The sequence below is a fragment of the Medicago sativa genome, chromosome 3, assembly GCF_051527215.1.
Source record: "Medicago sativa cultivar Bolivia chromosome 3, Bolivia_mono, whole genome shotgun sequence".
Lineage (NCBI taxonomy): Eukaryota > Viridiplantae > Streptophyta > Magnoliopsida > Fabales > Fabaceae > Medicago > Medicago sativa.
In genome coordinates this window covers 25,637,841-25,659,158 of record NC_140751.1, presented here as the reverse complement: position 1 = coordinate 25,659,158, position 21,318 = coordinate 25,637,841, and the positions used below count along the sequence as shown (strand labels likewise).

General features: G+C 36.0%; 1 protein-coding gene across 1 annotated transcript; it reads right to left on the bottom strand.

Annotated features, from left to right (window-relative positions):
• Nucleotides 1-15,724: 15,724 nt before the first annotated feature.
• LOC146936672 (F-box protein SKIP23-like) lies at nucleotides 15,725-20,128 on the bottom strand. The gene is made up of 2 exons (XM_085751360.1): nucleotides 18,815-20,128; nucleotides 15,725-16,000 (listed from the first exon to the last, which is right to left on the bottom strand). Exon 1 carries the CDS (start codon nucleotides 20,088-20,090, stop codon nucleotides 18,846-18,848), a length of 1,245 nt encoding a protein of 414 aa, XP_085607486.1. The 5' UTR covers nucleotides 20,091-20,128; the 3' UTR covers nucleotides 15,725-16,000; nucleotides 18,815-18,845.
• Nucleotides 20,129-21,318: the final 1,190 nt, after the last annotated feature.

Here is a 21,318-nt window from a genome sequence, read left to right as displayed (position 1 = left end):
TCCGTTGCTCATACACACGTGAGTATTCATAACCACACTCAAATCGACATGCAACTCCATCTTAAAAAAGATTTCATCTTTATTTATCGTTTGCGGAAAACAATATCCATCTACTCTGTTTTTTATTAGGTTTAAATGGGACTGGGATTCCCTGTTGTAGTCAAACAACACAGTTTCACAAAGTTTTTATTTATAGCCATTAGATCTTCCGTTTAAATGTGTCCATCAACCTCTTATTACAAGTCACTTCAACTAATTTTAAATAGGGAAATGTTAACTAGTGCCCTCGGTACTGGTTAAGGACCTTAAAATGTAACTTTTTATGAAAGTTCGTGTAATCAATGTATTGGAAATTGAAAACTTTCACATTTTTAAAGAATAATTACTTAATTTAGCATGCTTAAAGAGTGCCCCAGGGGCACTCGTTAACAAGACCCTTTTAAATATATGAAAGAAAAAAAGGGTTATTTACACTTTTATCCCCTGCAAATAAGGCAAGTTTTAAGTTTAGTCCATGTATTCGTTGTTGGAACAAAATGTGTTTAACAATAAACCTTAAAGAGTTTTGATGATAACAAGGTATTAAAAATTGTAAATTGGATTAGCTAATATTTGTTCAAGTGTACAGGACCATAATTATAAAGTTACATCATCATTGGTTCTGAATGAGCAAATAAAGAGCTATGGAAACAACAAAAATTTGAAGCTTGGACGCTCCTGAAGGCAACTTGCTCCTAAAGAAAAAGCGCTCCTGAAGTCAAGCTGCTCCTGAAGAAATAGCGCTCCTGAAGTAAGCTGCTCCTGAAGAATAGTGCTCCTGAAGACAAGAGGTCCAGAAGTCACATCATCAGAAGCTGCATCATCAGAAGCTGCAGAAGTCATCTCATCAGAAGCTGCATCATCAGAAGCTGCCTCATCAGAAGCCATTTCACCAGAAGCTGAATATCAACTGGATTTGCAAAGAATCAAGAATTGAAGAATCATCAATGCAAAAGCTGTCTATTGGATTCGAAAACACAAACAAAGGATTAGTGGAGTTTGCAACGGTCATTTCAAAGGTGTTTGAAGGCATGTGTTTGCAATTTGGACGAAAGCGTTGACATTGTACTTTGTACGAATTGTACAACCACGTTCTCCACTACTCTGTTTTGTGTCTGCACTTCAAGACAAGAAAACAGCTCCAGAATACGGTCTCGCCTGCATAGATGTTCCTTTGGATAAGGAATGGATTTCAAATTGGTTCTTCATAGGACAACAACCAAATCAGGCAAAAGATCATTGGTGAAAGATCAAGCTTCAACAACGACTCTTTGGTGTGCTGGCAATTTCACAACGTCTCTTTCACACCTCTATATAAAGGAGTGAAGACCTAGAGAATTGGTAATGCAAGAACGTTGAACGAAAGACTCACAAAGATTTTCACAAGTACCAAACCTCTGCTGAAATTGTTCTGCATTCACTTAGAATTTCTGTGTCTCAAAGTCATATCTTAGAAATTCTTAAGTCCATTGAGTCTGTATCTGATTTGTATTGTGAGCACCTCTGATTGTATATCAAGTGTTCAACCTTAAACAATTTTCTGTGTAATTTTGTTTAGTTAGGAAGTCTCTTGCAGTTGTGCTTGAGCAGGAAGTCTCTTGATTGTGTTCTTGAGCAAAGGAAGTCTCTTGCTTGTGTGCTTGAGCATTGGAAGTCTCTTGCTTGTGTGCTTGAGCATTTGTAATCAGATATTACTCATAGTGAAATCTCCTTGGAAGTGCAAGGGGGACTGGACTACTTCCGGATTGTGGAAGGAACCAGTATAATTGCTTTGTGTCGTTCTTCTTCTCTCTCTCTGATTTATTCCGCTGCATTTAGATTCTGATTATCACTTCAGAAGCTGTCTCACTTAGCTTCTGATCAGTGTGTTCAGTTTTTAGGAGAAACGAAGAATTTTCCAAAAACACAATTCAACCCCCCTTCTTGTGTTTTTTCTCACCTTCAATTGGTATCTAGAGCCTTGGTCTGTTGTGTATCACTTAACCGTGCAACAGTCAAAGATCTGAGAAAAACATGACTACTCCTCCTCCTGATGGTGATACTAGCTATAAAAATGTCTCACATGATTATAGTGATAGTAAGAAAACCAGTGTTGGAAAAATTCCAAAGTTCAATGGAGATGCTGAAGAGTTCTCTTGGTGGAAGACCAATTTTTACAGTTACATCATGAGCCTAGATGAAGAATTGTGGGATATTCTGGAAGACGGCGTTGGTAGTTTAGTCCTTGATGAAGAAGGAGCTGCTGTGGATAGAAAGAAACATACTCCAGAACTGAGGAAACTTTACAAGAAGCATCATATTATCAGAGGAGCTCTTGTCACTGCCATACCCAAAGCAGAATACATGAAGATGAGTGACAAATCCACTGCTAAAGCTATGTTTGCTTCTCTCTGTTCAAATTATGAAGGGAGCAAGAAGGTCAAAGAAGCAAAGGCTCTCCTGCTTGTACATCAGTATGAGTTATTCAAAATGAAGGATGATGAAACTATTGAGGAGATGTACTCAAGGTTTCAAACCTTAGTTTCTGGTCTACAGATTCTAAAGAAGAGCTATGTTGCTTCTGATCATGTAAGCAAGATACTCAGAAGCTTACCTGCCAGATGGAGACCAAAAGTGACTGCCATTGAGGAAGCTAAAGATTTAAACACTTTAAGTGTCGAAGATCTTGTTAGTTCTCTCAAAGTTCATGAGTTAAGTCTTAATGAACATGAGTCTACTAAGAAGAGTAAATCAATAGCTCTTCCATCCAAAGGCAAGTCATCAAAAGCTCTCAAAGTGGTTGAATCTGAAGAGGAAGAACAGTCAAGTTCAGATTCTGAACCAGATGCTGCAGAAATGGCCATGCTCTCAAACAGACTTCAATATCTGGCCAAGAAGAACAGAAAGTTTCTCTCCAGAAGGGGTAACTCCAGAAGCTCAAGGAAAGAAGATCAGAAGGGATGCTTCAACTGTAAGAAGCCAGGTCACTTCATTGCTGAATGCCCTGATCTTCAAAGAGAAAAGTCAAAGGACAAGTCAAAGAGGTCTACCTTCAAACCAAGCAAACTCAAGAAGCAGATTAAGCAGAGTTTAATGGCAACCTGGGATGATTTGGGTAGTGAATCTGGATCTGATAAAGAGGAAGCTGATGAAGATGCAAAGGTAGCTGTTGGGTTGGTAGCAACAGCAACTTCAGAAGCTGGATCAGATTCAGACTCAGAAGATGAAAATGAGGTATATTCCAAAATTCCCAGAGATGAACTTGTTGAGTCACTTAAAGAACTTCTTACACATTTTGAAGTAAGAACCAATGAGTTGAAGGATTTAAAAGAAAAATATGCTGATTTGGTACAACAGCAAAAATCAACTCTATTGGATCTGAAAGCTTCTGAACAGGGACTTAGGGGCTTTGACTTCATGTGTAAAACATATGAAGACCAGCTCAGGTTCTTATGTCAGAAGCTACAAGAAAAGTGTAATGAAAAACCTTTAAGTAATCATGAAATTGCTCTTGAAGACTTCATTATATCTGGCATTGACAGAAGCAGAGTGGCTTCTATGATTTATAGCATTTACAAGAACAATGGCAGAGGAATTGGTTTTCCAGAAGTGAAACTGGAGAAAACCAATCTAAAGTCTTGTTGTGAATGCATCAAGGAAGGTCTGAAAACATTCTTTGTACCAGAAGGGGCTGAGTTGGAAACTGTTGTTCAATCAGAACCTGAAGCTTCCAGTTTTAAGGCTAAGATTACTTCAAAGCCAAAGAACTCTAAGTCAAAGGCTATGATCAAATCTGATTCCAAAACTTCAAAGGTTAGGATCCTGAAAAGATCAGAACCTATTCCTCAGAGTCTGGTGAAACCAAAATCTGGGGTTCTGAAGTCTAAGTTTCAGAAGAAGACAGTTGCTGCTTCTGAAGTACCAAAACCTAAGGTGATGGTTAATCAGAAGCAACCCAACTCACAGCACAAGGTACAAGAAGTGAAGAGTAAAGCCTTAAGTACTAACCTTCCAGGACCCATAGAACAATGGGTACCTAAATCTAAAAATGTCAATGATGCAGGTATGTCTAAGAGCAGTGCCAAAGCAAAGATCATGGTACCTAGACAGCGGTTGCTCAAGACACATGACAGGAGACAAGTCCATGTTCCTCAGCCTAACAATGAAAGAGGGAGGAAATGTGAAATTTGGAGGCAACCAGTCAGGCAGGATCATAGGTACAGGAACTATTGGTAATTCCTCTACCTCAATTAATAATGTATGGTTGGTAGATGGTCTTGAACATAACCTTTTGAGCATAAGTCAATTTTGTGATAATGGTTATGATGTGCTTTTTGAAAAACCCAACTGTACAGTAATCAACAAGAAAGACAAATCCATTGTGTTCAAGGGAAAGAGAGTTGACAATGTCTATAAAATCAATTTTTCTGAACTGGCTGATCAGAAGGTGATCTGCCTACTATCAGTGAATGATAAGAAATGGATGTGGCACAGAAGGTTGGGACATGCTAACTGGAGGTTAATCTCTAAGCTTAGTAAGTTACAACTTGTGAAAGGGCTACCAGACATTGACTATCATTCAGATGCACTTTGTGGTGCATGTCAGAGAGGGAAAATTGTGAAATCATCTTTTAAAACCAAAGACATTGTCTCAACCTCAAGACCTTTAGAATTACTCCATATTGATTTATTTGGACCAGTAAGTATTGCATCCTTATATGGAAGTAGATATGGATTAGTCATTGTTGATGATTACAGCAGATGGACTTGGGTGAAATTCATAAAGAGTAAAGATGTTGCGTGTGATGTATTCAGTAGCTTCTGCACTCAAATTCAATCTGAAAAAGAATCAAAAATTTTGAAAGTCAGAAGTGATCATGGTGGAGAATTTGAAAATGAGCCATTTGAAGCTTTTTGTGAAAAACATGGAATTTTCCATGAATTCTCTTCTCCTAGAACACCACAACAAAATGGAGTTGTAGAGAGAAAGAATAGAACTTTACAAGAAATGGCCAGAACCATGATTCATGAAAACCATTTACCAAAACATTTTTGGGCAGAAGCAGTGAATACAACATGCTATGTTCAAAACAGGATCTATATTAGACCTATTTTGGAGAAAACAGCATATGAACTCTTTAAAGGAAGAAAACCCAATATCTCTTACTTTCATCAATTTGGATGTACTTGTTACATTCTGAACAACAAGCTCTACCTAAAGAAATTTGATGCCAAGGCCCAAAGAGGAATCTTTTTAGGTTACTCTGAAAGGTCAAAGGCATACAGAGTGTATAATTCAGAAACACTCTGTGTTGAAGAATCTATGCACGTTAAATTTGATGACAAGGAGCTTGAAGATAAAACTTCAAAGCAGGGTGAAAGTTTTGCAGAGATACAGGTTCCTGAAGCTACTCCAGAACCTGATCAGATAGCTGAGTCTGAAGATAGTCCAGAAGCTGAACCCACATCAGAAGCGCAAGATGAAACTGCTTCTGATAAAGCACAAGATGGCTCACATCAAGAAGATCCTCCCAGAAACACATTCAAACACAAGTCTTCACATCCTGAGGAGCTAATCATTGGAAACAAAGATAGTCCAAGAAGAACAAGATCACATTTCAGACAAGAAGAGTCAATGATTGGACTAATCTCAATGATTGAACCTACAACAGTTGATGAAGCACTCTCAGATGATGGATGGATCCTAGCTATGCAAGAAGAGTTGAATCAATTTCAAAGAAATGATGTGTGGGATCTGGTACCCAAACCTCAGCACAAGAACATTATTGGAACAAAATGGGTATTCAGAAACAAGCTGAATGAGCAAGGTGAAGTAACAAGAAACAAAGCCAGACTTGTTGCACAAGGGTATAGTCAACAAGAAGGCATTGATTACACTGAAACGTTTGCTCCAGTTGCAAGATTGGAAGCAATCAGGTTACTTCTTTCCTATGCAGTTAATCATGGCATAATATTATATCAGATGGATGTCAAGAGTGCATTTCTCAATGGTGTCATAGAAGAAGAAGTGTATGTTAAGCAACCTCCTGGATTTGAGGATATTAAATATCCTGACCATGTTTTTAAATTGAAGAAATCACTATATGGCTTGAAACAAGCTCCCAGAGCTTGGTATGATAGACTAAGTAATTTCTTAATCAAAAATGATTTTAAGAGAGGACAGGTTGACACTACACTCTTCAGAAGGACCCTTGGGAAAGATATTCTTGTTGTGCAAATATATGTTGATGATATAATATTTGGTTCTACTAATGCATCTCTTTGCAAGGAATTTTCTGAGTTAATGCAGGATGAATTTGAAATGAGCATGATGGGAGAGCTGAAGTTCTTCCTTGGCATTCAAATCAATCAATGCAAAGATGGAGTCTATGTTCATCAATCAAAGTACACAAAGGAGCTTCTGAAGAAGTTCAAACTTGAAGATTGTAAAGTGATGAACACTCCAATGCATCCTACGTGCAACCTGAGCAAAGAAGATGAAGGAGCTAAAGTAGATCAGAAGCTGTATAGAGGTATGATTGGTTCTTTGTTATACCTCACTGCATCTAGGCCAGGTATTTTATTCAGTGTATGCTTGTGTGCAAGATTCCAATCAGATCCTAGAGAATCTCATATGACTGCTGTCAAGAGAATCTTCAGGTATTTGAAGGGAACAACTAATCTTGGACTCCTTTATAGGAAATCCTTAGATTATAAGCTAATTGGATTCTGTGATGCTGATTATGCTGGTGATAGGATTGAAAGAAAATCAACCAGTGGCAATTGTCAATTTCTGGGTGATAATCTTATATCCTGGGCTAGCAAAAGACAAACAACTATTGCTATGTCTACAGCAGAAGCAGAATACATTTCAGCTGCAAGTTGTTGTACACAACTACTTTGGATGAAACATCAGTTGGAAGATTATCAGATAACTGCTAACAGTATTCCCATTTATTGTGATAATACTGCTGCTATTTGTTTGTCTAAAAATCCAATTTTGCATTCAAGAGCTAAGCACATTGAAATCAAACACCATTTTATCAGAGATTATGTTCAAAAAGGAATTTTAGATATACAATTCATTGATACTGAAAATCAATGGGCTGATATATTTACTAAGCCTTTAACTGTTGAAAGATTTGATTTTATAAAGAAAAATTTGAACATGCACTTCGTGTCTGATTAAATGTTTGCTTGCTCCTGAATAGGATTTTAGGTTCTGAAGTTAGTTCAGAAGCAGTAGTCCATCAGAAGCTCTTTATTGAGGTTCTGAGGAAAACTCGCTTCTGATGATGACATCAGCATCTGAAGTCCAGAAGCTGGATTTGTTGCTTCTGAATAGTTGGATTAGTGGAAACGTTAGGAGTTACTTTTTAAAGTAACTTCTGGCCCACTAACTTGGTAGTTACTCTGTGAACTTCTTACGTGGCCTGTATGTGTTGGTGTATAACTAAAAGGGCAATGATGATTTAAAAGCTTTGAAAGTACTTTTCACGCGCCCCCAATTTTGTCATTAATGTTATGTTTGTTTGTCTCTTTTGAATTGCAATCGTTTTACTTTTAACACTCTGTCAATTCACACACTACTCACTCACAACAAACACATTTGCTCTCAAACCGTTTGCGAAGTAAGCGCATTCTCTCAACCTTAGAACCCTAAAAATCTTCATCTTCTTCAAATCTTCGTCAATCATCAAATGGCATCATCAAGCTCAAAAGTTTCAGAATCTACTTCAAACAAGCAAAGCGTATCAGAATCTGGGTCCATCTACAAAGAAAAGACTATGGATATTCCATGGGAATCCTTGATAGTCCAAATAGAGTCACCAGTGGATTTTACTTCACTCAAGAAGTACGAAGTAAACATGGAAGGCTTAATAGAAACACAGGAGCTGTCTGAGTATTTCAGAATGCTAAATGGGCCAACATATGTGAATTTGGTCAAGGACTTTTGGTTAAAAGCTGAAGTGTACAATGAAAAGCCTGCAAAAGTTGTAAGCAAACAAGCTGGGTCAAAGAAAGGGAAAATGGTCATGGATATGAATCCTACATCATTTGACAGCTTAGAAATAAGGTCTGAAGTGATGGGCATTCCTATAACCATCACTGAGGAAGTTATAGCTAAAGCTTGTAGAAGGCATGCAGAGGGAAGATTCCAAGAAATAGTCAGGAAGGAAGATGTCCTGCTACAAGGTTACTACAACACTCTTTTGGGTGGGAAGAAGGATGCAAAGCCTTCTGAAATGGAGATTCACAACAGGATGTTGGTGAAATTCAGTAATGATTGCTTCTTTCAAAGAGCAGGAGGATCTGACCAACCCAACAATCAACAGAAGCTAGCAATTTACTTCATGGCTATTTTGGAAAAGATAAACTTCCCAAGATATGTAATGGATCATCTCTGCTGGGCCATAAATGAAAGCACTATCAGAGGAAGAAAACAAGTACCCTATGGAAGATTGCTGTCTGAAATCTTTCATCAAGGAAGGGTGCTGGAGTTCTTAAAAAGGACAAGGAGTGCTTCTGATAAATGTTTCAAAGTCTCTACTGCTGAAAGGACTATCAGTAGCAGGAGCTTACACTCTATGAAGTTCTTCAAAGAAGCTCCTAAAGATGAGAAATGGTTGGAGTTGACCACAGAAGAATCTGAGATTATCAGAGACTTTCCTTCCATAGTTAAGGAAAGTAATCCTGAACACTTAGCTAGATTAGTAGCTGAGTACGTCTTGGAGGAAGATGCGAGGTCTCAGGAGGAAGCTGCTCTTGCTAAAGGAAAAGGCAAGAAGGCCAAAGCAGTTGCTGTGTCAGAAGCTGCTGTTTCTGATGCACCTAAAGGGAAAAGGGCCAGAACTAGTTCTGAATCTGATGCTGCTCCTACTAAAGGAAAGAAGGCCAGAACCAGTACTGAGTCAGAAGCTGCTATTGCTAAAGCTGCTAAGTCTGAAGCTAAACCTGTTTCTATCAAGGATAAAGGAAAGATGCAGAAGATTGGTGCTGCTTCTATTCCTCAGAAGAGAAGAAAAGGTAAGGCAGACTTGGTAATCACTCAAGAGCAGCTGGAGGAAGCTCTTGAAGAAATGGAAAAAGAAGAGGCTGATCCCAAGCTGAAGAAGAAGAAGGCTCCCCTTCAACTTGTGAGTCCTATGGTTGAGATGACTCCAATAAGGAAAAGGATGGCAGATGAACGTGCTTCTGAACTTATTGCAGACAAAAAGGATCTAAAAGCACAATACACTCATCAAAGAGATGAAAAGCTCAAGGCCTTGGGATTGGAAGATTGTGATAGGTTCTACAAAGATAAATTGGCTGAAGTAAGAGCCATTGCTGGTAAGCCCACTGAAGACAATGAGGAAGACGATATGATGCTCATGTTTGAAAATGCTCCAGAAGAGGGAACTTCAGAAGTAGTTCCTCAAGCTGCTGATCCACAAGAGATCACTTCTGAAGCTGGCCCTGCAGATCAGGTAATTCAGATTCCAGTCACCTCTATCCCCATTTCACCTTCTTCAACATCTGTACCTGAACCAATAGAAGACACTTCTGTCTTAGACAATCTTGCTCTCCATTACTCAGGTGAGTTACCCATAGACAAATCCACCTCAGAAAAAGCCTCTGAAACAACTCCAGAAGCAGCTGCTTCTGAAAATGTTGTTTCAGAAAACCCTCATCAACAAACACCTGAACCACATAAACCCACAACACCCCCACAATCACCAACAGCTACCATTGACCCCCAACTCAACACTCAAACATCAACTTCACCACAACAACCACCATCTGAAACTGAATTTCAACCTTTACCTGAACACTCTCCTGAACCAACTCCCATGGATGTTGACATCTCTCTAGTCAATGTTCAAGCCTCAACCTCCACCACACACATTGATTCTGACCAGCCCTCATCTTCTAACACACAAACACACCTTACCATTCCAGTTCCTAACCCTATTCAAGACTTAGAAATCAGTGATTCTGATCTTGAAATCCTTGAACATCCACCCACAAACATCCTGGAATCTGGATATATCAATTCTGAGCTTCAGACAATCCTTAGTCAATTGCTTAATCTTGTGGATCAACGAAGGACAATTGATCTCACAAGTGCATATGAAGACTCCTGGGCATCACTTCAGAACCGGGCAACTGAGCTAATTGAAAGCTTAAGGGCTAAGTGCATCAGAAGCAAGGAAGCTTCTATCAGGAAGTTAATGGAGCATCTGAATCAGAGTCTCAGAATAAGAAGTTCTACACTGCTCCTGGCAAACCAGCCTTTCTTTTTAGAAACGGATTACTTGACCAGAGAAGCAAGGTTGTGTAAGCTTCTGAAGAAACAGATGGCACAGCAGCAGCAAGAAGCTAAGGAAAGGGAACAGGCTCTTCTCCAGAGGCAACAACAGCTTGAAGAACTGTTGCAGAAGAAGATTGAAGAAATGGAGGAGATGAAGAAACAACATCAAACCAACACTTAGTTGCACACCCTTGTGTTTTTCTTTTTGTTTGTTGTTTGTTTTGAATTCCTAGTCCTTGCTTCTGAAACCATTCTGTTTTAATTCTCTTTGCTTCTGAATGCTTACTGATTCTGACTGTTTAGCTGCTTCTGACAATTGAATATACATGATTTTTGCTCTGATTTATTTAGTTCATTGCTTAGTATACTCTCTCACGTTTGAGTTTTTCTCATATCTTTTTGTCTTTTGTGCTTAGATTTATTTTAATTTTTTTTGATAATGACAAAAGGGGGAGTATATGTGACAAGTATTTAAAGGCTCTGAGCCCCATTAATGGCATTTGAAATTTTTGAAAAACTTCTATCTTTTTACCTTATTGGTATAAGCTATGAATGAACGAAGGAGTATCAAAATTCAAGTAAAGTTAATTGAACCATTCTTCTTATCTATAAGTAAATTCTTTCATTGATTCAGTTTTGCTTTTAAGCTCTGATAATAATTATTGCGCGCAAAATGAATTTAATTAACCTGGATAGAACTTAGGGGGAGCTTACAAACCTCACCTTAAAGACTATCAGACTCAGGGGGAGTTTGAGCTTACAAACCTCAGATTCTGAGCTTACAAACCTCAGAACCCCAAAGTCAACTTGTTAATTAGATTAACAACAATTGATCAATTTTAAATACTTTTGTTTGTCATCATCAAAAAGGGGGAGATTGTTGGAACAAAATGTGTTTAACAATAAACCTTAAAGAGTTTTGATGATAACAAGGTATTAAAAATTGTAAATTGGATTAGCTAATATTTGTTCAAGTGTACAGGACCATAATTATAAAGTTACATCATCATTGGTTCTGAATGAGCAAATAAAGAGCTATGGAAACAACAAAAATTTGAAGCTTGGACGCTCCTGAAGGCAACTTGCTCCTAAAGAAAAAGCGCTCCTGAAGTCAAGCTGCTCCTGAAGAAATAGCGCTCCTGAAGTAAGCTGCTCCTGAAGAATAGTGCTCCTGAAGACAAGAGGTCCAGAAGTCACATCATCAGAAGCTGCATCATCAGAAGCTGCAGAAGTCATCTCATCAGAAGCTGCATCATCAGAAGCTGCCTCATCAGAAGCCATTTCACCAGAAGCTGAATATCAACTGGATTTGCAAAGAATCAAGAATTGAAGAATCATCAATGCAAAAGCTGTCTATTGGATTCGAAAACACAAACAAAGGATTAGTGGAGTTTGCAACGGTCATTTCAAAGGTGTTTGAAGGCATGTGTTTGCAATTTGGACGAAAGCGTTGACATTGTACTTTGTACGAATTGTACAACCACGTTCTCCACTACTCTGTTTTGTGTCTGCACTTCAAGACAAGAAAACAGCTCCAGAATACGGTCTCGCCTGCATAGATGTTCCTTTGGATAAGGAATGGATTTCAAATTGGTTCTTCATAGGACAACAACCAAATCAGGCAAAAGATCATTGGTGAAAGATCAAGCTTCAACAACGACTCTTTGGTGTGCTGGCAATTTCACAACGTCTCTTTCACACCTCTATATAAAGGAGTGAAGACCTAGAGAATTGGTAATGCAAGAACGCTGAACGAAAGACTCACAAAGATTTTCACAAGTACCAAACCTCTGCTGAAATTGTTCTGCATTCACTTAGAATTTCTGTGTCTCAAAGTCATATCTTAGAAATTCTTAAGTCCATTGAGTCTGTATCTGATTTGTATTGTGAGCACCTCTGATTGTATATCAAGTGTTCAACCTTAAACAATTTTCTGTGTAATTTTGTTTAGTTAGGAAGTCTCTTGCAGTTGTGCTTGAGCAGGAAGTCTCTTGATTGTGTTCTTGAGCAAAGGAAGTCTCTTGCTTGTGTGCTTGAGCATTGGAAGTCTCTTGCTTGTGTGCTTGAGCATTTGTAATCAGATATTACTCATAGTGAAATCTCCTTGGAAGTGCAAGGGGGACTGGACTACTTCCGGATTGTGGAAGGAACCAGTATAATTGCTTTGTGTCGTTCTTCTTCTCTCTCTCTGATTTATTCCGCTGCATTTAGATTCTGATTATCACTTCAGAAGCTGTCTCACTTAGCTTCTGATCAGTGTGTTCAGTTTTTAGGAGAAACGAAGAATTTTCCAAAAACACAATTCAACCCCCCTTCTTGTGTTTTTTCTCACCTTCATTCGTTAATTATTTCAATCCGCCATTGGAAAATATAATCACCTCAAAATCAGTCCCTCGACCCAGTTAATTACTGTCACGTCACTAATTAGCTGGTGGCAGTCTGACTCAGCAAAACTTGGTGTGATCGGAAGAAAATACCCCTGAGTTTCACAGACAAACACGAAAAGACCATTACACCATGTGTTCATCTTTACAAAATCTTCCCTCCTTCACTTCTCTGCATCACTATTCCTTCTTAAATCTTGAAACTTTTTCTCCCCAAATCACTTAACCATGAACACCATAGTGGAGATTACGAGGACTTGTGATTGGCAGTGATGTTCTTTGATTGTATCGTTATGGCGTGTTCGTGACACACCTTAACTTCAGCTATCGTCATAACATCAGCTAACATCGACGAGGTTAATCTAGTCGGGCATTGCTCATACAATGTAACCAAGGAGTGTGATCACAACCCATGTTTGTCACGGCGTGTGTACACAAATTTGCCTCGCGGTAATAATGACACACCATAACTTCCCACTTGAAAGCAAGCAATCTACAAATTTCTTGAATGAGGTGTTAACCAGCAAGACCCTTGTCCTTGGTTATATGCAGTAGATTCATAACCACACTCGAATCGTCATGCAACTACATCTTAGAAAAGATTTCTTCTCTGTTTACCGTTTGCGGAAAGACAATGTCTCTCTATACTCTCTTTTTTTTATTAGGTTTAAATGTATCCATCAACCTTTTGTTATAAGTCTATCCAACTAATTTTAAATATATTAACAAAATCGATAATGTAGTTAATGTTCTCATTTTATATGTGAAAACTGAAATTATTTCCTAGATATTTGTCGCAATTTTACAATGTGTAATATTCGCATAATTTACTTTGACCATATTTTTTTTACTAATATGTAGATACAAATAACCACATACATAATTAATTAAATGAATCTAGAATGTAAATTTTGTTTTTAATAGTGATTGAAGGGTGTATATAGACTTGTATTTTTAGACAAAAAAATTTCAAAAGGTGTTTATTGTAACACTCCATTCTAAGACATTAAATTTTTAGAATAAAAATTCAACAATTATTTTTTAGTAAAATATACATTATAGCATCTATTAGTATCAGTTTGAAAATATATATTAGTTGTAGAATATCTAGTAACTCAAAATATGAAGTTTCATTTGGTCATACGATTTGTATATAAAAATATATGGAACATTTAGTAACTAAAACTTGGTAAATATTTTACATTAACATGACGTGATGAGAGTACACTGCAACTAAGATACACTTACTAGAACTAGACTTCTTTTACAAACTATTAGGTACTATCAACTTATGGTAGTAACTAGATTCATGAACTGATAATAGTAACTAGATGCATGGAATTAGAATAGAAAAATGTAGTAATTAAGCACGTGTGTATTGAATCTATTCAATAGTAAAATTGATCTTATCCTATTAATTACATGGTTAGCTTAATGGAGTGACACTTTGTACTAATTTTTACCATGAGATGAACTTTTTACTCTTTCATTTTCACTATAAATATTTCAGTATACAAGCTAACAACTAAATACGAATTAGTCACCTTCCTTAGCCTCATTAACTAGTAACATCTTCAAGCTTTCATCTAATCACTTTAAAGTAAAAACATTAAAGTTGGAGTTGTGCATCTAACTAAAGATTTGAGATGCACAACTCAAACTTTAATGTTTTTGCTTTAAAGTGATGAGATGAAAGCTTGAAGATATACTAGTTAAGGAGGTTAATGTTTTGACTCAACTAATTATTTGACCATTTTTTGTGTAATTTATAGCGTTAGATTTGAACTCTCACTAGATCTAATTATGCACCATTAATTCATATCATGGAATAAAAGGAATGCGACCATTTCTTGCTCATCCACCACCATTTCGAGTTGACTTGAATGTTCATCTTTTGCTTATATCAGATTTAGAAGCCAAAACATTGTACTAATAAAGCCATAATGGGATTGTCTACAGCCATCAAAAACAAGAAAGCTTGTGTAATACACCCTCCGGTCATAAATATAAGCAAAAATTTACTTTTTAGGTTCATTCAATAAATGATGTATGTGGACTATTAAATAGTCCACATACATCATTTATTGAATGAACCTAAAAACTGAATTTTTGCTTATATTTGTGACCGGAGGGTGTACAAGGACAACATAATGTGATGGCATAGGTCACAATGAAACTTTATTTAATATTTAAACTCATGGATTTTGAATCATGTCATCTGGTTGGAAAAGACTTCGGGAATAATCAAGTCAAGTCTTTTATAGGATAATAAATGGGGAAATAGTCACTTTGGTCCTTGAATAATGAGTGACGAGTAGTCACAATAGTCCCTCAATGTATCGAAATAGCAAAACAGTCCTTGATTGTGCACTTTGTTAGTCAAAATAGTCTTTGATATTAAAATATTTTGTTAATATTGTCATATTAGTCCTTCAATATACTTAATTATTGTTATATTAGTCCTTATACGTACTTACTTATTGTCATTTTAGTCCTTATATCAAAGAGTTATTGTGAGTATTAAGGGGTTATTCAAGCTTTAGGGACTATTTTGACTAACAAAGTGGACAATCAAGGACTATTTTAAAATTTTGATACAATGAAGAACTATTGTGACTACTTGCTACACATTCAGGGACCAAAGTGACTATTAGCCCCATAATAAATTGTTACTCAAACTTGTCTGTGTGAATCTTCAAAAACATACAGATCTCCTCTTCCATCTTCTATACTCTACACTTGCTGGTCATTTTGTGAAAAAAGGCTTTGATGGTTCATCTTGTTAAAGTATATGGTTGCAAGTTTACAAAACCAAATTGAGGAAAAGATTATTAAAACTCACAATTTTGAACTGCTATTTTCAAAATCTAGTTTCAGAAACTGATGTTTTCCTAACAAATTAAAAATAAAAAACTGGACCTAAACTGCAAAAACCAATTTGAAGCTTCAAAAATCCGTTTTAAAAACTTCTGTTTTATAAAACTAGTTTATAAAATCCAACTTTGAAAACTTAAATGTTATGATTAGGACATAATGGCAAAGCTAAAACATTACAGCTGCTTCAAGTAAGAATTACAAGACAACTTCCTTCAAGTTTACGACGGTGCCTGCAGCACAACACTACTAACAACTAACAAGTAACAAGAATGATGGACACAATATCCTGACTGAGTTATAGTGTTCCAATTTATGTCCCCTATACATCAAAACTATACAAGAATAAAATAAACAGAAACATTCCCCACTGTGTATGGGCACAATCATCTGCATCATTGCCAAAAGTTGCACCAAAGGGCTCCTTCACAACCTACAATTAAAATAAATTCAATATTAAGAAATAATCAAGAAAGAATATTTCTTCTTCATACTATTTTGTGATAGGCATAAAAGTTAAAACCCAATACCCAATCAGCAGATCTTTTATTAACTAGAAGAAATCATCAATATTGCAAGGAAAGGAAGAAAACATGGACTATCAAAATATATAACATATGGCAACAATTGACAAGTAATACAAAAAAAGAAGCTTAAATATCAGAGAGAAAGAAGCAGCTTGATGGCATTGACAAAAGCAACACATATGAGGTAGATGAATGTGGGAAGGATATCTCAGATTGCAAATAGAGTTACAATAATTGCACTAGATCACCTTAGAAACAGTATTCACGTAGTTATCAAATAATACTTGTCATAAAGTTGTATTAATAATTCAAATAATACTCAGTGCAATTGCAAAGAGCACCTCATAAATAAGTCTCCACTAAGTCACCATCATATGATTTGAATTGAGCTTTCTCCCACAGTGCAACTACATGGTCCTTAGGTTTATTTTGGTTATGTTTATACAGAAATGAAACCAAACTGTTAACTGAAAAAAATTATTGTTATTAGCCTAGTGGCCCACACATACTAAAATAAACACATGAGAATTGAGAGGGGGAGTGTGGTGTGTGGAGACTTGGGATCAAATCTAGGCACCCACATAAAATGTCCTCACAACGAAACCACTAGGTTGCAACAACGGGGACGACTATTAACTGAAAAATTAATATAATGTTTGCTTGATTAGAAGACTAGTTATATAAGTATGGACTACAACAATATGCAGATTTTAAGCTTCAACTTCTGGGGATAGCTGAATCTTCCAAATTTCAAGGATATAATATTAGCTAGTATAGATCTACTAAATTCTAATGAATGAACCCATATTCCTTGCATTAAATCTTATGTTGTACTAGTCAATACCTTACTTGTATGAAAAAGTTAATTGAAAGACATTACAATTTTGAAATGCAGATACAAGACTATTAGAAAAACTCGGTCAATGCAAGAACATTTCAAATTTTCTTTTTCTATATAAGTGTTGTTTGCAAAGTTTATCCAAACTAACAACACAAACTAAGCACAATAGTGCACTAACACTATCACGTTAGCAGAACTTTTATCTGCCACGGACAAAATCATACTATCTTTTGATAAGAATAAAGTTAAACCCCAATATCCCATCAGCAGAAATTGTATGAACTCTAGAAATTGTCAATATTTAATTATATTTTGTCCTCCCGCTTAAACATGAACTCTAAGTTTTCTCCATACTCTAGAGATTGGAACTGAACCCTTAACCACTTATTTAAGGTGCCCAAGTCCCTTACACAAACCAACCACATGTTGGTATTTACCATCATTATTTAATCACAATTGATAACCTATTTTCTTAAAAAATTCAAAGGTTGACTGAGTTATTTCTTTGTAATAATATTAGCTTGGGTGATAAGTCATTCTTCGTAAAAAAAAAACCTATTCTACTGTAGGCCTTTTAGAACTTTTTTTTTTTTTTTTTTTTAGGAATTTAGGCCTTCTAGAACTTGTGTTCCAAGTTATCTCATTGGAACATAGATACTCAGAACAGTTTATAAATCATCTCAATCTAACAAGGTGTTTTATTAGATTGCCATTGAAGTAACCATCACAATCTCTTCACGATCTAACATGGACTAAAATATAGAAAAAATAATCATCAACGATACCAAAAAACATTCCCATGAAGTACCTGTTTTCTATCCCCCAAAACTGAAACCAAGTAAGTTTATGCACAACTAGATACTGACTAGGAACTCGGTCCTATAATATATATTTGGTTAGAGTGAATCTTATTGTCACTTCGCAAATGAGTTGTATTTAGTTCCCAACTTATAAAGAAAAGATTTCATAAGTTCACACTTGCTTACTAAGAGGTAAAGTGAAAGAGCTTCTGAAAGAATTGAAGCATAGAAACTAATTTTAACTTATACTTACTAAATAAAATAAAATAAAAAACTCATAGCCATTGTAATAGCATATCAACTTCTATTTTCTACAAGTACTTACTGAAACGTTTATCTAATCTTACAACAGAAAGTCAAACTAAACCAATGAATGCATTAAGAATGAAGTAATATCAATGCTTTTTTTAGCACTGCATCTACAACTGCAACAATACTAATTAGTAGCCTTTTCGAACAGGAAAGAAAAAAAGAAAAAAAACAGTACTAATTAGTAAATGTTGATTATTGATAGCGTAATTCTCTATTTTCAAATTAGAAACATTTCAATCAAAATGCAAGACACGACAGGTCATAAGGGAGGCCTGGTGGTTGGAATAGTGGTGGTTGGAATAGTGAGACGAAGGAGCAGGGTTCAAATCCCAATCTCCACTAACATCAACCAATTTATTAACTTTTGCCTTTCTGAAAGAAATAATCCCTTAATTATTAGTATGACTCAGTTTGGGCTAGTTTCTATCGTATAGGAACTTGTCAAGTGACTAAAGCATTTAGATCCTAATCAAAAGGCTCACATAAATTTAAAGCTTCTTATGAACAAGTTAAATAAGACAATTTCAATTTATACAAAAAGTAATAATTAGTTAAAAGACCAACATTGTAAAAACATTTCAACATTACTATTTTTACGAGTTCATGTTGAAAAAAATAATTCAATCTAGCAACAAAAACACAGTTGATGTGTATATTAACATAAAAATAATATCAATAATATCATCTGGTGTTTTGTATAACTACATCTACAACGGTACTAGCAAATAAGTGTATTTCCATGTCCAGCACAATTTTAAATTACAAACCTTTCAACCCAAGAAGCATATTATGTTGTTGTCAATGCAACCCAACCCATTCTGGAGGTGGCCAAAACAGCTTAGAATAACTTGGAAAATCAGACAATGGTGAAATTCGACGTTGATCCAAGTGAAAAACACTGTTGCCAACGTCTGTGGAATGAAAATTGCTTAAAACATAATCTCTAAATATCACACAGTTCCCATTGCCAATACACAAATCCGAAGCCGAAGCAGAAAAAGCACATTCTACCCCTAAAAACAAAACCCTATCCCCCAAATTTCTCACCTCCACCCACTTCTTCTCCTTCTCATCAAGCTTAAACACATCAAATCTCACAGCTCTCTCCGATCCAATCGTAAAGATCTCACCATCATCATCATCATCAACATCAAAATTAACAACGTTAACATCAACATATGGAACATTGGTATGATCCAAAAAATTACCATCACGAAAACAAGACAAATACTTATCAACCAGCAATAACTCACCATCACTCTCCACTAAAAATTTCTTATCTCCCCCAAACACAGGCTCAGCCACCAAATCCAAACTTAAATCCGGCCTCAACGCAACAGTCCTACCGGTACCATCAACCGCAACCGGCCTCCCTCTAAATACACAAACATCATCAAAAGGCGACGGCATTTCAGGTACAATCGTCCACCGCTCATCACCACCTCGAAAAAACGCAATTTTCCCAGAAATATGGATAGTTAGAAGAACAGAACAACGTTCTTTCCCTCCCCACGTGTCAGCATCAAGTACAACAACCTTTTCCATGTAAAGCGAACTGTATTCGTTGAAATTACCAATTACGAATTCGCGTCCGAGATCAATGACACGGTGTTCGTTGAAATTAATGATGTGTGGCGAATGAAGAGGTAATTGTTTGTCACGTGAGAGAGGATTCCAGAGACGAGTTCGATCACGTGAATCAGGACCAATTTTGATCAACCAAGGGTTGTTGTTTAGGGTTTGATGATGATTTGTGGGGGGTGTGATTAGGAAAATGGTTCGTTTGGAGAGAGGGAAAGTGATGGTTTTGGAATGATGGAGATTGTTGGAATCGGAAGGAGTTGGGAGATGGGAAGGTAAAGTGAGATGGTGGTGATGGTTTTTGGGAACGGAAGAACGCCATGATGAACAAACGGATCGGAAACGGAGTTGGTAGAATTCGCTGTCGAGTTTTGAGGAAATTAGTTGGAGGAGATCTTTTGGGAGTTGTGACCAGTCTGCCATTGATGGAGAAGCTGAGGGCAATGGGTGTTGCTGATTCATTTTTTTTTGTTCTGTGGAATAGAAAAAGTCGAGAAGACGATGGTTGATTGACAGGGGAAGAGAATGCTGCTTGCTCGGTGATTTAAGGCTTTATTTTTATTTATTTTTTGTCAAATATAAAACGAAAAAGTGGATGAGTGGGGTACAAACCTCCATATGTTAAAAAATTATAGTAGGGTCAATATTTGTTTATTTTCTTTTTTAAATTATATAAAAAAAATTAATTACATATTTATTCTTTTTTTTTTTAGGAAAACATATTTATTCTTTGTTAAATTATAAAACATTACAATATTACAAAATAATTTGAAAAAATAGTATAATTGTTTCACAAAGTAAATTTATCATTGAAATATGATATAGATTTTAGGCTTAAATATGTTATTCGTCCCTGCAAATAGGGGTCACTTAAAATTTCGTTCCTGCAATCGCTAATCCTTTTTTTTTGCCCCTGCAAAGTTTAATCAGTTAAAAATTCGTCCCTTGACCCAGTTAATGACTGCCACGTCATCAAAATTACCATAATGGAAAGGGAATTGACGAAAATACCCCTGGGCTAAAAAAAAATTTCCTTCAAAAAAAAAAATTTCAAAATTCTTTTTTAAATTAAAAAAATCTGAAAAAATAATTAAAATTAAAAAAAAAAATCGGAAAGAAACTGTTAAAATTAAAACTGAAAAATTTTCTGGAAAAAATCGTAAAAAAAATTCGGGAAAAAACTGAATTTTTTTTTTGAAGGAAAAAAAACAAAAAAAAATAAGCCAGGGGTATTTTCGTCAATTCCCATGCCATTTTGTTAATTTGATGACGTGGCAGTCATTAACTTGGTCAAAGGACGAATTTTTAACTGATTAAACTTTGCAGGGACAAAAAAAAAGATTAGCGATTGCAGGGATGAAATTTTAAGCGACCCCTATTTGAAGGGACGAATAACATATTTAAGCCTAGATTTTATCGTTTTCATTATGATATGTTAAAATAATGTTGCCACATTTGTTATCATGTATCAATCAAACACATGATAAAACATAGGTCTCATAAATGTAGTTCAATTAATAGTTATTAAAGACATCATTTGTAGGAGTGGATGTTCAAACTTCGAATTTCTCTCTTCTTCACACTTAAAAGTGCATGAACCTAGTCAGTAAACACCAGTGAAAACAATTTTAAATTAGAGTTTACTTACATCATAGTCGAACTCCGGATTAATATGACCTCTTTATCCTAA

What these genes read in the sequence shown, in the direction of transcription:
- LOC146936672 (XM_085751360.1), bottom strand. Translation starts at nt 20,090, where the DNA reads ATGAATCAGCAACACCCATTGCCCTCAGCTTCTCCATCAATGGCAGAC.